This window comes from Candoia aspera, chromosome 2 (assembly GCF_035149785.1).
Source record: "Candoia aspera isolate rCanAsp1 chromosome 2, rCanAsp1.hap2, whole genome shotgun sequence".
NCBI classification, from domain to species: domain Eukaryota; kingdom Metazoa; phylum Chordata; class Lepidosauria; order Squamata; family Boidae; genus Candoia; species Candoia aspera.
In genome coordinates, this window is record NC_086154.1 from 18,871,256 (window position 1) to 18,884,159 (window position 12,904).

At 46.8% G+C, this 12,904-nt stretch overlaps 1 protein-coding gene across 4 annotated transcripts in view; it reads left to right on the top strand.

The window, feature by feature from the left end:
* Nucleotides 1-12,904, top strand: part of MTMR14 (myotubularin related protein 14) — a 92,110-nt gene that overhangs the window by 13,169 nt on the left and 66,037 nt on the right. For all 4 annotated transcript variants that reach the window (XM_063291423.1, XM_063291419.1, XM_063291420.1 and 1 more), the window contains exons 3-7: nucleotides 413-521; nucleotides 2,303-2,378; nucleotides 10,229-10,289; nucleotides 11,689-11,811; nucleotides 12,393-12,466. In XM_063291423.1, the coding sequence (XP_063147493.1) occupies nucleotides 413-521; nucleotides 2,303-2,378; nucleotides 10,229-10,289; nucleotides 11,689-11,811; nucleotides 12,393-12,466 (443 nt within the window). The remainder of the gene's footprint in view (nucleotides 1-412; nucleotides 522-2,302; nucleotides 2,379-10,228; nucleotides 10,290-11,688; nucleotides 11,812-12,392; nucleotides 12,467-12,904) is intronic.

Genomic DNA, 12,904 nt, shown 5'->3' on the forward strand with positions numbered 1-12,904 from the left:
GGCTGGCTGGGGAATTCTGGGAGTTGAAGTCCATCCATCTTCAAGTTGCCACGGTTGAGAAACACTGCTTTAGAGCATCAGCTTTCCCTTTCGAGACCAGAACATGCTAAATTTCTGTAATATAACCTTCACTGCAGGTTGAGTTTTTCAACCAGAAACCATTGACATATGGGGGTGCCTCCCTTGTGGCCACAAAGTTTGCAAAAGCAGGAGGTTATTTGACAAAGCGTGTGCCCCCCTCCCTTCTCAAACCATTGGCCTCAAAAGGGACAGACAGAAGCTGCCAAGCTATTGAAGGCTGATGGTACATTGGCCAAATGCCCAGGTGGGAATTGGCATGCCTCCGGATGATGCTTCCCTCCCAGATCAAATGGGTGCCCATACAAATAATGAACTGCTTTGCTTCCTGCAGATTTGAAAGCACCATCCAAATTGGCAAGCTGCAAGACCTCATCCACCGCAGTAAAATGGCCAGATGCAGAGGACGGTTTGTCTGCCCCGTTATCCTCTACAAGGGAAAGGTAAAGCTGTGCGCATCCCGTACGCCTTTCATTGCTTGGCTCTGTCTTTGTGGAGAAGGGTCATGACAGCCTTTGCTGGACTAAAAACTCGGAGGCCCAAAAGACGGCCAGACCTTTCTGTGCCAAGTGGGTGAGTCTCCTGCTCCTTCTCACCATCTGAGGCTGCCCTCAGCGGAGGAGGTGAGCCCTTCTCTAACTTGCAGCCTTCAGCTTGTCACAGTTTCATGGTGGAATTCATGGAAGTTTTTTTGGGGTTTGGTGTTTTGGTTTCTTTTTTGGATAGCTCAGCCTTTTAATTTTTTTACCTGTTAACATTTGCTGCCTTTACTGAGCAGCTGGTTCTCTTCTTTTTCTTTTCTTTGGATGAATGTCAAGAAGCCCTTTTTATTTATTTATATTTTCCTTAGTTAACCTCAGCTGATTCTGAGCTTTCCATCCTCCCTGCGGTTCTGGGCCTCCTCTCTAGCCCAGGGTTTCTGACCCAGGGTTCCGTGGAGCCCTCGGATTCCATGAGAGGCCACTAGGGGTTCCCTGGGAGATCATGATTTATTTAAAAAGTTATTTCAAATTTGGGCAACTTCACATTAAAGAGGTAAGGTATTTTTAGTTTGAGAACACTGTTAATGCCCATATACAGGCCTACCCATGAAACCAATATCATAATTTTGCAACTTCCGGCCTACATTTGAGCCTGAGTGCGCAGGGGTTCCCTGAGGCCTGAAAAATATTTCAAGGGTTCCTCCAGGGTCAAAAGGCTGATCTAGACTCCCCCTTTCTGACCCAGCCCTTTTTCCATTTCTCATGTATCTCCTTTTCTGTTCTCAGATTTTAACTAAGCTTTTTGGCTTTTTCTGTTGCCTTCCAATTTGTTCCTCACTGGAATTGTTTGCTTGTGTGTTCACAGCATCTTCCTTTTCCCATTAGCTTCTCATGCCATGAGATCTTATTTATCATTGCTTTTGAGTTGGTTAAAATCCTTCTAAAGTCCAAGATACTCGTTTGATAACACTTAGCTTTAGCATAGCTTCTTTTAAAATTAAGAACTTTAGTATTGCATTTCCCCAATGTTCTTGCTATTTCTTAAATTAAATCTTTTCTAATCATCTTCGTTAAAGTTTTGAAGGAAGAAAGAACGTGATAAAGAGTTGATAAGCATTGAAAGGGTGCTGCAAATACTGATTGCATAGGAGAATGGGAAGGAATTGCAGCCCTGAGATTAGTAAGTACAGGTAGTCCTCACTTTAACAACCACAACTGGGACCGGAATTTTGATTACTAAGTGAAGCGGTCATTAAGTGAATCTGACCCAATTTTATGACCTTTTTTGCGGCAGTTGTTAAGTGAATCACTGTAGGTGTTAAGGAAACCACATGGTTGTTAAGCAAATCATACAGTTTCCCATTGATTTTGCTTGCCAGAAGCCAGCTGGGAAAGTTGAAAATGGCGATCATGTGACCATGGGACGCTGCAGTGGTCATAAATGTGAATCAGTTGCCAAGCGCACAAATTGTGTTCATGTGACCATGGGGACACTGCAATGGTCGTAGGTATGAGGACTGGTTACAAATTGGTTTTTTCAGCACTGTTGTAAGTCCGAACGGTCACTAAACGAATGGTTGTTAAGTGAGGACTACCTGTAATGAAACTTGTGTTGTAAGCTTTGCAACTATCTAGCTGGAAAGCCCAAGAGCAAAACCATTTTGATTTGGGATAGGTGTGAAGGCAAACAGAACCCATTGCTATTTCTCTGGGCCGTTATTGGTCACTGTATGTCTCCCCAGCATATATGCCGATCAGCCACGCTGGCAGGATGGGGAGAACTTTATGGGCGCACAGGATACAACTACATTTTCTCAGGTAAGAGAAAGGAGGTTTGTAGAAGGCATAGTTTTACTGTTGATAATGCTGTTTGAAGAGAAAGGGAGCTTCTTTGGAAATTAGTGGGGACTGCACATTTACGCTTGGAGGAGGAAACTATGCTGTACATCCTCTTAAGCCATCATATGGGCTGCTTGGTTTAGGTTAGTGTTATGTATGAATCCAGGCCCTGTGGCTTGTAAAATGTGGTTTAATGTTTAGTGTTGGGCATGCATCAAGTTAAAACAAATCATAGGTTAGTGAGTACAACGTATACCTTTAGCCACTGGTTATTTCAAGATGGAAACCAAGCGCCTGCGCTGCACAGAGACTCTTATGGCCTGATCCAGCCACCAGGGGAAACTTGGTAATCTTTTGCTTCAGAAACCACCAAGAGACATTAATTAGACTTAAAAACGTTACTTATTTGTCAAATTTCTGTACCACCTGAGTCCCAAACAACTCTGGGAGGCTTTCCAAGATTAAAAAGACAACAGCATTATAAATAAAATGAACGTGCAATATTATATAAAAGCCCGACAAATGTAGGAGGGAATAACGTATCTCGGCCTCACCCCACAACTAAAGGGATCTGCCTAAAACCTCATAATCCAAGGCCTGTTGGGGGAAAACCTGGTTTTTAGAGACTGCTTGAAGGTGGGCATGGGGAGGGCTGTGCTGTCTCTGGATCCAGAATTATTATTCTACAGCAGTGTTTCTCAGTCTTGGCAACTTGAAGATGGACTTCAGCTCCCAGAATTCTCCAGCCCAGCATCTCTACCATAAAACAGGAGAAGGAAAATAATGTTTGTGCGCCTGCTGGAAAAGGCTAAGGGCTCCACGTTCTTCCTTGACCTGACGTGCTCTTAAACTGGCATATGGATAGTCCTCAACTTACGACCACAGTTGGGACCAGAACTTCTGTCACTAAGCTGTCGTTAAGTGAATCGTGCCCAATTTTACCTTTTTTGCCATGGTTGTTAAGAGAATCACATGGTTCACCATTGATTTTGCTTGTTGGGAGCTGGCTGGGAAGGTTGCAAATGGCGATCACGTGACCCCGAGACCCTGAAACCATTGTAAGTGCAAGGACTGGTCGTGAATCACTTTTTTCAGTGCTGTCGTAACTTTGAATGGTTGTTAAATGAATGGTCGTAAGTTGAGGACTACCTGTAATTCATTTATCCTCTTTTGGAAAGAAAATATTCGGAAATGGCTTAAGAAAAAAGGGGAAAAGTAGGATGTCCCACCACCCTGCAAGCCAACAGGGCAGTCCAACCAGACAGTTTCTCCCACTTCCTCCTCTGTAAGACTGTTTGCCTATATCTATGGTGAGCTTATGGGAGGTCTGTGAGTGAACTGTTGTTCCCCCTTCAACTGCCGTGAAGTCTGTATGGAATATCAGAGCATGTTCCTGTCTTTGCTCCAGTTCCCCATCAGGAGAATGGATTGGGAATCTGGAACAGAACCTTCTCCAGCTGGCCCAGACTCAGGTGCAAGAACAAAACCCAACTGAATTGATTTCATTGGCTTCGTGGGATGGCCCAGTAAGCAGCCTCAATGGGGTGGTGTAATGAATGCCTATTCCAGAAATATTCTCAGACTCACAAGCCAAAGCTTAATAAAATCTGGTTTATTGTAGAATAGAGTGCAAATACAAAGAAAGCCGAGAATGGAAAAAGCGCGCCTAAAATCAAACTAAATAACCCCCGATACAAATGAAGTCCCACCCACCCCTTTACAATCATCTCAAATTCACAATCCCAGGTGCTCCTAACGAGTTCTGCTGATCAACGGGAAAAAGACCTTGAGCAGGGAAGATAACCCAAACACATTCCATCTTAACGAGCACAGATAGGGACCTTGGTACAAGGTCCCTCAGCAGCTCCCTCCCAACCAGATACGCGTGTCAGCGCCATGGCATGCGAAACGTTACGATGTACAATGCACATTGAAACGATGAACATGACATACCGTCCCCCCTAAAACGCTAAGCAGAAGGCTTGAAAGGGTAAGCTAAGTGAAAACGGTGCACCAAATCAGGAGCAGCAACGTGGCGAGCGTGGACCCACTCAGGGTGAGGGAAGTGCTTCCAGCAAATGAGATACTGAAGAGTGCCTCAAAGCTTGCGAGAATCAAGAACCTCCTTGACTTCAAAGTGTTGCTGCCCGTCAATCATGATAGGAGCAGGAGGAGGAGGTTGGGGATGCCAGGTGGAAGATTGGTGGACAGGCTTGAGCAAACTGCAATGAAAAACAGGGTGCAAGCATTTCAAATTATGAGGTAATTGTAATCAGTCACAGGGTTGATAAGGTCGATGACGGGGAAAGGACCTATGAATTTGGGAGCAAGCTTCTTGGAAGGCTGTGGCGACTTAATGAACTTGGTGGAAAGATAAACCTGCTCCCCAACTTTGAAAGTGTGCTGCAGGGAGCGGTGCTTATCCGCTTGAGACTTGTAGGAAGCCTGGGCATCAGCTAATGCTTGCTTAATCACTGGCCAGGAATCAGCCAGCTGAACAGCCCATTCCGAGGCAGAACAAGAGTGGGGAGGGGGTTGTGGCAGCTCAGGAATAGGAACAAAGTTGTGCCCAGAAACCACTCGAAAAGGGGTCTGACCAGTGCTCTGATGGACAGCATTATTGTACGCTACTTCAGCGAAGGGCAGCAAATCAACCCAATTGTCCTGATGGTAGTTTATGTATGCTCAAAGGAATTGCTCAAGTGTAGAATTCAAAACCTCCATAGATCCATCAGTCTGGGGATGCGAAGAGGTGGACAACGCCTGTTTGGTGCCAATCAATTTTAAAAATGATCTCCAGAACTGGGAAGTGAATTGTGTCCCGCAGTCGGTCACCAAACGGGAGGGGCATCCGTGGGGACGGTAGACATGGACAAGAAACAAACGGGCCAGTTGCTGGGCTGACGGGATGGAAGCACATGGGATGAAATGCGCCTGCTTGGAAAAAAAATCCTTAACAACCCAAATGACAGTTTTTTGCTGACTGGGCGGCAGATCTACAATAAAATCCATAGAAATCTCCTCCCAGGGGCGGGAGGGACTGGCCACCGGCTGTAGAAGCCCCTGTGGCTTACCTGGTTTTCGTTTTGACATGGCACAAACAGGACAGGAAGCAACATAGTCTTTGACATCACGACGCAAAGTTGGCCACCAAAATTGGCGCCAAACCAAATGTAAGGTTTTTACGAAACCAAAGTGTCCAGCAAGCTTGTCGTCATGAGAACGGTGTAAAACATCAGCCCTCAGAGCCTCAGGCACATATAAGCGGTGACCCACCCATGCCAGACTGTTCTCAAAAGAAACCTTGTCTTTATTAGCCAGGATCAGATTGCAGTGCCTGGAGGAAGTCCGTTTGTAACTGACAAGAAAGTTGCATCCGCCGCTTCCCAGCAGGAGCGGAGGGCAAAGATGCCTGTGCACGGGTTCTGCTACGGGTGACAGCAACCAACCCCAGTTGAGGTTCAGTAAGAACAGTCCTCACTATGTCTGACACCTGCCCAGAGTCCTGAGGCAGGCATGACAAAGCATCAGCCAAAAAGTTTTTCTTACCCGGAATGAACTTCAGCTGGAAGTTAAAACAACTGAAGAACTGAGCCCAGTGGGACTGAGTTTAGGACTGAGACGCCAGGCAGGGCTTCCAAATTTCTGTGATCTGTCCAAACCTCGAAAGGGCATCTAGCGCCTTCCAGGAGGTGACGCCAGGCTTCTAAAGCAGCCTTTACAGCAAAAGCCTCTTTCTCCCAAACATGCCATCGGCGTTCAGTTTCTGAGAACTTCCTGGACAGATAGGCGCAAGGTTTCAAATGACCGTCAGAATCTTTTTGAAGCAAGATTGCTCCAATTGAAAAATCAGAAGCATCCACCTGGACCACAAAGGGGCGCTCAGGGTCAGGATGCAACAAAATAGGCTCAGCAGTGAAAAGGGTTTTTAACCTCTCGAACGCTGCTTCGCATTCAGGAGACCAATTAAGCATTGCCCCAGGATTTTTAACCTTGCGCGTCTCCCCCAAACCCTTGGTGCGCAGCAAGTCAGTGAGGGGCAGTGCAATCTCAGCAAACCCCTGGATGAAGTGGCGATAATAGTTATTGAACCCCAAAAAACTTTGTAGTTGCTGCCGGGTGCGGGGCTGCTCCCAATTCAGAACCGCCTGAATTTTTTCAGTGTCCATTTCAATGCCTTTGTCAGACACTCGGTAGCCTAGGTAATCAAGTCACGTTTTGTGGAATTCACATTTGGAAAGTTTTGCATAGAGTTTCGCCTCCCGAAGCTTGCTCAACACTTGTTTCAGAAGGCGCTCGTGCTCCTCCACAGTGTCAGTGTAAATGAGAACATCGTCTAAATAAACCAGAACCCCCTTAAACAAATGATCATGTAACACCTCATTAATCAATTTGTCCTAACAGCCAGGAAACACGCTGAGACAAGGAACTGGTCTCTAATGTTTTATTACTAGTACATAACAGGAATCCTAACAAACTGAAGAAGCGTGGGAAAAACCCAGACATATAAACCCCAAAGGTTAATGCGGTCCCGATCTGTGTCTCTTTGAATGGCTGACCAATTCCTCAGTGCTACGCATGTGCTTAACAGTCTGGATGGGAGCCCCCTGCTCGCCATCCTTACTCATGACAATTGCATGAAAACACCTGGGGCCCCAGCTAACCCAAAAGGTAGGACTTTGTACTGAAATGACCCCAATGGGCAATTGAAAGCCGTTTTCCACTCATCGCCAGCTCTTATGCGAATGTGAAAATACGCTTTGCGAAGGTCGAGCTTGGAGAAAATTTTCCCCATTGACAAATGGGCTAACATGTCTTTCATGAGAGGCAGAGGATATTTGTTGCAAACCGAGACAGAATTTAACCCGCGATAGTCCATACAAAGCCGAAGCGTGCCATCCTTCTTTTCGCGGAAAAGAACAGGCCCCCACCAGAGAGTTTGCAGGTTCAATAAATCCCCTTGACAGATTCTTGTCAATAAAGTCTCGCAATGCGGCAAGCTCCTTCTGGGTCATCGGATAGATTTTCAGCTTGGGCAATTGAGCGTTGGGAACCAGCTCTATAGCACAGTCAGTCTTTCGATGGGGGGGTAGCTGGTCCACTTCCACTTCCCCAAAGACGTCTGCAAAGTCCTGGTACAGGTCGGGCAAGCCCTCCAGGTGTGGAGAGCTAGGGCGTGGCGTGGCGATCGCAGCCCTCCCTACCCCACACTTAAAGGTTTCTCCGGTGTAGGAGCTTGGTAAAAGCCATCCTCAAAAGTAACAGTCCGGTGCGCCCAATTTATGTATGGGCTGCGCCAAGTCAACCAGGGGATTCCCAAAATCACCATTGGATTGCCAACTGGGGCCACAATGAATTTTAAAGCCTCCCTGTGGCTGCCCATTTGCATCGCCACAGTTCCAGTGAAATGGGTTGCTGGTCCCCCACCCGCTGTTGACCCGTCTAATTGGGTGAAAACCAAGGGCTGCCGGAGCGGAAAACTAGGCAAATCTAGCGCAGCAACCAGGTCAGGGTGGATGAGACACCTAGAACACCCCGAGTCAATGAGAGCCCATACTTCCGTAGTTCTAGTGCGGGATCCCAACTTCACTTTCACTGCTAAAATGGGGCAGTCAGCACTCACCATCTCGTCCTCGCGCCCATCCTCCTCCACCTGCCTACAGGCGCTGTTTAAGCCAGGTGGCTGGCATTTCCCGCCGGTTGCTCAGAGGTGGCTTGCGCCTCTCCGGAGAAGTAGATCTCCTCTTCCTCGTCCGCAGCCCCCTTGGCCGCCATCATCCGTCACGAGGGGGGTGGTGATTTGGTCGGTACTTTTGGTGCTCGATCCCCAGCTTTGGCCTTCGGGCAGTCTGCGGCTCGATGTCCGCCCTTCCCACACCGGATACACTGGCCACGCGTGTAACGGCGCTGTCTCTCTTCATCCCATGTTCGGTAGCCCGATGGTGCAGCAGTTGTCCCTGGTCGGGGTCCTCGCATCGCGGCCGGTGGTCTTTCGTGCCTCCTGGCTTGCATGTAGGTGCGCTGGGCATGCTCTGCCTTCCCGGCCAGACAGATCCACTCATGCAGTGACTCTGGGTCATCTCTGCCCAGCACCCATTTTAAGACGTCCCAATTGAGCCCATCCCTAAACCTATCTACCAAGTTTGATTGAGACCACTCGGGGACTTTGCCCGCTAAGGCTTTAAATTCCAGGGCATAGTCAGCCACTGACCTGGGACCCTGGATGAGATCCTTCAGCGCCTCTTTAGCCCTTGCCTTGGCCAGAGGATCTTCAAAATACAGCTTTAAGGCTAGCAAAAAGTCCTCAAAAGACTCGAGCTCAGGGGCGTTAGCCTCTGTCAATTGGACATACCAATCTGCCGCTCTGCCTTTTAGCTTGGTGGCTACCACCGTTATCTTAGCCTTCTCGGAAGGGAAGCAGGGTTCGAATTGCTCTATGTAGCTTTTTGCATTTGTGAGGAAAAATGACAGCTTGGCGGGATCTCCATCAAATTTAACAGGAAAGTCCTTCGCCACCCCTCCTGCTGGTACTGAGCCGGCAGCAGGTCGGACGGGGGGACCCCAGGTTACGGTAGTGGCCCCTCTTCGGGGCGGAGGTGCATCCCGAAGTCATCTGCGGCCCCGCGTCAGCGGTAGTTCGGGGGGGAGGATCGGGGATGGTTGATTGAAGCCAGGGCTCCCATCGTATCTCGCCTGGCCGCTCACCGCCAAAGACAGGGTTTTCAACATATACTCCATCGATTCCAGCTTCGCCTCCAATACTCTCTCCCTCTCAGGGGTGACAGAATCCTCCCATCATCGAACGCCGGGCCGTCTCCCCGTTGCTACCGTCGTAGATTCCACCTTGGGGGTCAGCGGGAAACGGAGCTTCCAGGATGCCTGGGACATCCCCGGTTGGGGTTCCCCCATCGTATCCCAGGTCATCTCCAGGGGGGAGCCAGTCAGTGCTGGTCGTTCCGGCTCTCCCCCCTCGCTAGATTCCCCCAGCTCAGGGCTGGAACTCGAATCCCTCGGGTAATAGGAAAGTTTGGGGGGGAGGGGGCTCGGTTCTCTGCTCTGGATTGCCGATTCAGGTAACTGGGTAGTCGTCTCCTCAAGCCCCGCAGACGCTGGTTTCGACTCTGCCATCGCTAACTTCTTCCCTCACAAGAATTTTCTTGGTAGGAACTAGCGAGGTATATTGACGATTCTCAGCTTTATGTAATGAATGCCTATTCCAGAAATATTCTCAGACTCACAAGCCAAAGCTTAATAAAATTTGGTTTATTGTAGAATAGAGTGCAAATACAAAGAAATCCGAGATGGAAAAAGCGCGCCTAAAATCAAACTAAATAACCCCCGACACAAATGAAGTCCCACCCCCCCTTACAATCGTCTCAAATTCACAATCCCAGGTGCTCCTAACGAGTTCTGCTGATCAACGGGGAAAAAGACCTTGAGCAGGGAAGATAACCCAAACACATTCCATCTTAACAAGCACAGATAGAGAGCTTGGTACAAGGTCCCTCAGCAGCTCCCTCCCAACCAGATACGCGCGTCAGTGCCATGGCATGCGAAACGTTACGATGTACAATGCACATTGAAACGATGAACATGACAGGTGGCCCTGATGATCTCATTCACAGTGTCAAGTCCATTTGGACGGTTTAGTTTGCTGAACTGATGGGAAGTCTAAAACTAGCTTGAAGAAGTACTAGGTCATGAAAAGGGCTGTGGACCTGTCTCTCTTTTCCAGTCCCAAACCACGGTTGTTATAATTCATCACAACAAACAATGCGGCTGTTAACTTGATTTTCTCTTCCTTTTTTTTTCTTAATGGCTCTCTGTAGGTGGTTCAGATGACGCCTGGGCAGATACGGAAGACTTGTCGGAAGAGGACTCTGCTTTCAGGTCTGTTTCTTTCCTGTGCTGATGGATTGTATGTAAGATTATGACTTCTTTCCTGAGATCTCTCTCTCTTTCTCCAACTTAAAAACATCAAAAAAAAAATCCTTCTCTGTTACTTTGGCAGGTAGAAATTTAAAAAGCATTTCTTTTGCTAATCTGGAATTGCAAGGGGGAAAAATGGTTGTGCTTCTTAACTCTCTGTTGTGCAGTGCAGAAAAATTAAAACATCCCTGGAACTTTAGAAGTTGGTGGTGGAAACAATAGCCCTTGTCCTGTGGTGTAAACTGGTGTGTTTAGTCATAACTATTTTATTGGGCCTCGGGAGGGAAGACGTGCATTAGGTGGCTCTCAGGAGGGATAAGCAGAGCCAAGACTCATGTAGAAGATAGGATGGAAGTCTTACAACACTGCTGTGGATTTTGTTTAATATCTATTTAGTTTTAACTTCAAAAGGTGCCCTTGAAGATACTCAGAGTAGCTTATGGCAGATTTTTTTAAAAAATGATAATGATAAATTTGAAATCACACTGAAATCTCAGCAAAAAAAGCAAAGAATAAAATATTTTGTACACTTAATGAAGTATTATAGTTTCAGAACATAAATGTAGACTAAGCACTTAAAATCTTCTCTGTAGGCCTTGCTTATCTATCTATCTATCTATCTATCTATCTATCTATCTATCTATCTATCTATCTATCTATCTATCTATCTATTATCCCGCCTTTATTGTTTTTATAAATAACTCAAGGCAGCGAACATACCAAATACTCCTTCCTCCTCCTATTTTCCCCACAACAACAACAACCCTGTGAGGTGGGTTGGGCTGAGAGGAAGTGACTGACCCAAGGTCACCCAGCCGGCTTTCATGCCTGAGGCAGGACTAGAACTCACAGACTCCTGGTTTCTAGCCCAGCACCTTAATCACTAGACCAAACAGCCTGCAATATCTGTGCATTATCATCACTTAATTTAACTCGCTTGGCTTTCCCTCCAATCTGATTCTGGAGATGGTGATTTTTTGAAGGGATTGAGGAGGATTTTGGACCTTCCAACAACTGATACAAAAATGCTGCAATTTGAGAGGTGAATTGGGGAGCTGTTGTATTCAAACCAATCACGTTTTCCAGGATTATTGTGTTTATTAGCATGTCTTTCTCACCAGCTCTTGAGAACTTCTTTTCACCCATTTACACAGAGGACTTCAAATGGTTTTAGTCCTGAGTTGGATGCCATCTCTTGGGGATCCGACCTTGCACAAACCATCTTGAAATGAGTGGGACTTTCAAAGGGATCATGATCTTGGCCCGCATAGAGCATTCTGGCTGTTCTGGTGTGCAAGCCTTCCTAACATCTTTGATTCCCCACAGTGGAATGCTAACCCTCATTTTTCCTTCATTTCAGAAATGCAGACTCACAACTCTTTGACAAGGTCCGAGGTCACGACATCAAGCTCTTGCGGTATCTGTCAGTTGCATACATCTGTGACTTGATGGTGGAGAACAAAAAAGTCAAGTTTGGCCTGAAGTAAGCACCGGTGCATGCTGTGCTCCAGTTGCCGCAGGAAAACTTCAAGTAACATTCCAGCTGAAGAATGCTGCAGCCAGTGCAATGTAGTGATCAAAGAGCTAGACTTGGGCCTCAGTGACAACTGGATTCAAATCCTTATTCCACCATAAACCTCAATTGATCACTGTGGGCAAATTGCTGTTGCTCAGCTAATTTGCGAGGCTAAAAGGCAGGAAGGGATCCTGATTGCTGCCCTGAGATCTATGGAGGAAGAAATAAAATAAGACGCTAAGATTCCCAGATGACGCTAGCTTGTATTTTTTTCTGCCCTATCTACCGTCTCATAGAAATAAGAGCCACATTTGTTTAGAAAGCTGAGAGTGAGATCTGACTGCAAAGGCTACCTTACAGCCTTAATTGTTGAGAGCCAGATTATGTGTAAATTATATTTACATTATAAGCTCTGCAAATGTAAAAAATAATAGACCCCAGGGATTTCTAGGTGCAGGGAAGTGGCTCCCTAATGTTAGCCTGCCTTTGCTAAATGTTGCCAAAGGGTTTCATCACCCTCGCTCAAGGCATTTCTGTTTCTCTTTCAGTGTGACGTCTTCTGAGAAAGTGGATAAGGCACAGCGCTATGCTGACTTCACCCTCCTTTCCATCCCGTACCCAGGTACGTGGGGGTGACACGCTGAACTTGGGCAGTAGCAAAATAATTGACTCTGCTGGTCGTAAGATAAACTGGGAAGAGAAGGTACTCCAGAAACTCAAGGAGGTGAAAGGCCAGAAGATGCCGAGAACAGTTTTTAACCTTCACATGAAGTTGCATTCCAAGGTCTTCCTGCAACTTACCCACTGTTTATCGGGAACAGCATGTGGCAACTTCTCACCTGATTGGAGAGTTCTGTTGGTTTGTTTTCGAAAGCGCTCCCCCGAGTTAAGGATTCCTGCATCGTAAGATATGTAATAATTGTATCGGACAATATTTATTTAAGATGTGGGGTGTGGATTGCCTTTTCTTCCGCATCCCTTTTGGAAGCCCGTTCAGCATCTCATTAGAAATCAGTGATGTTGAAAATTGGTGTTGCGGGCTGGGATAATATATGTCGGC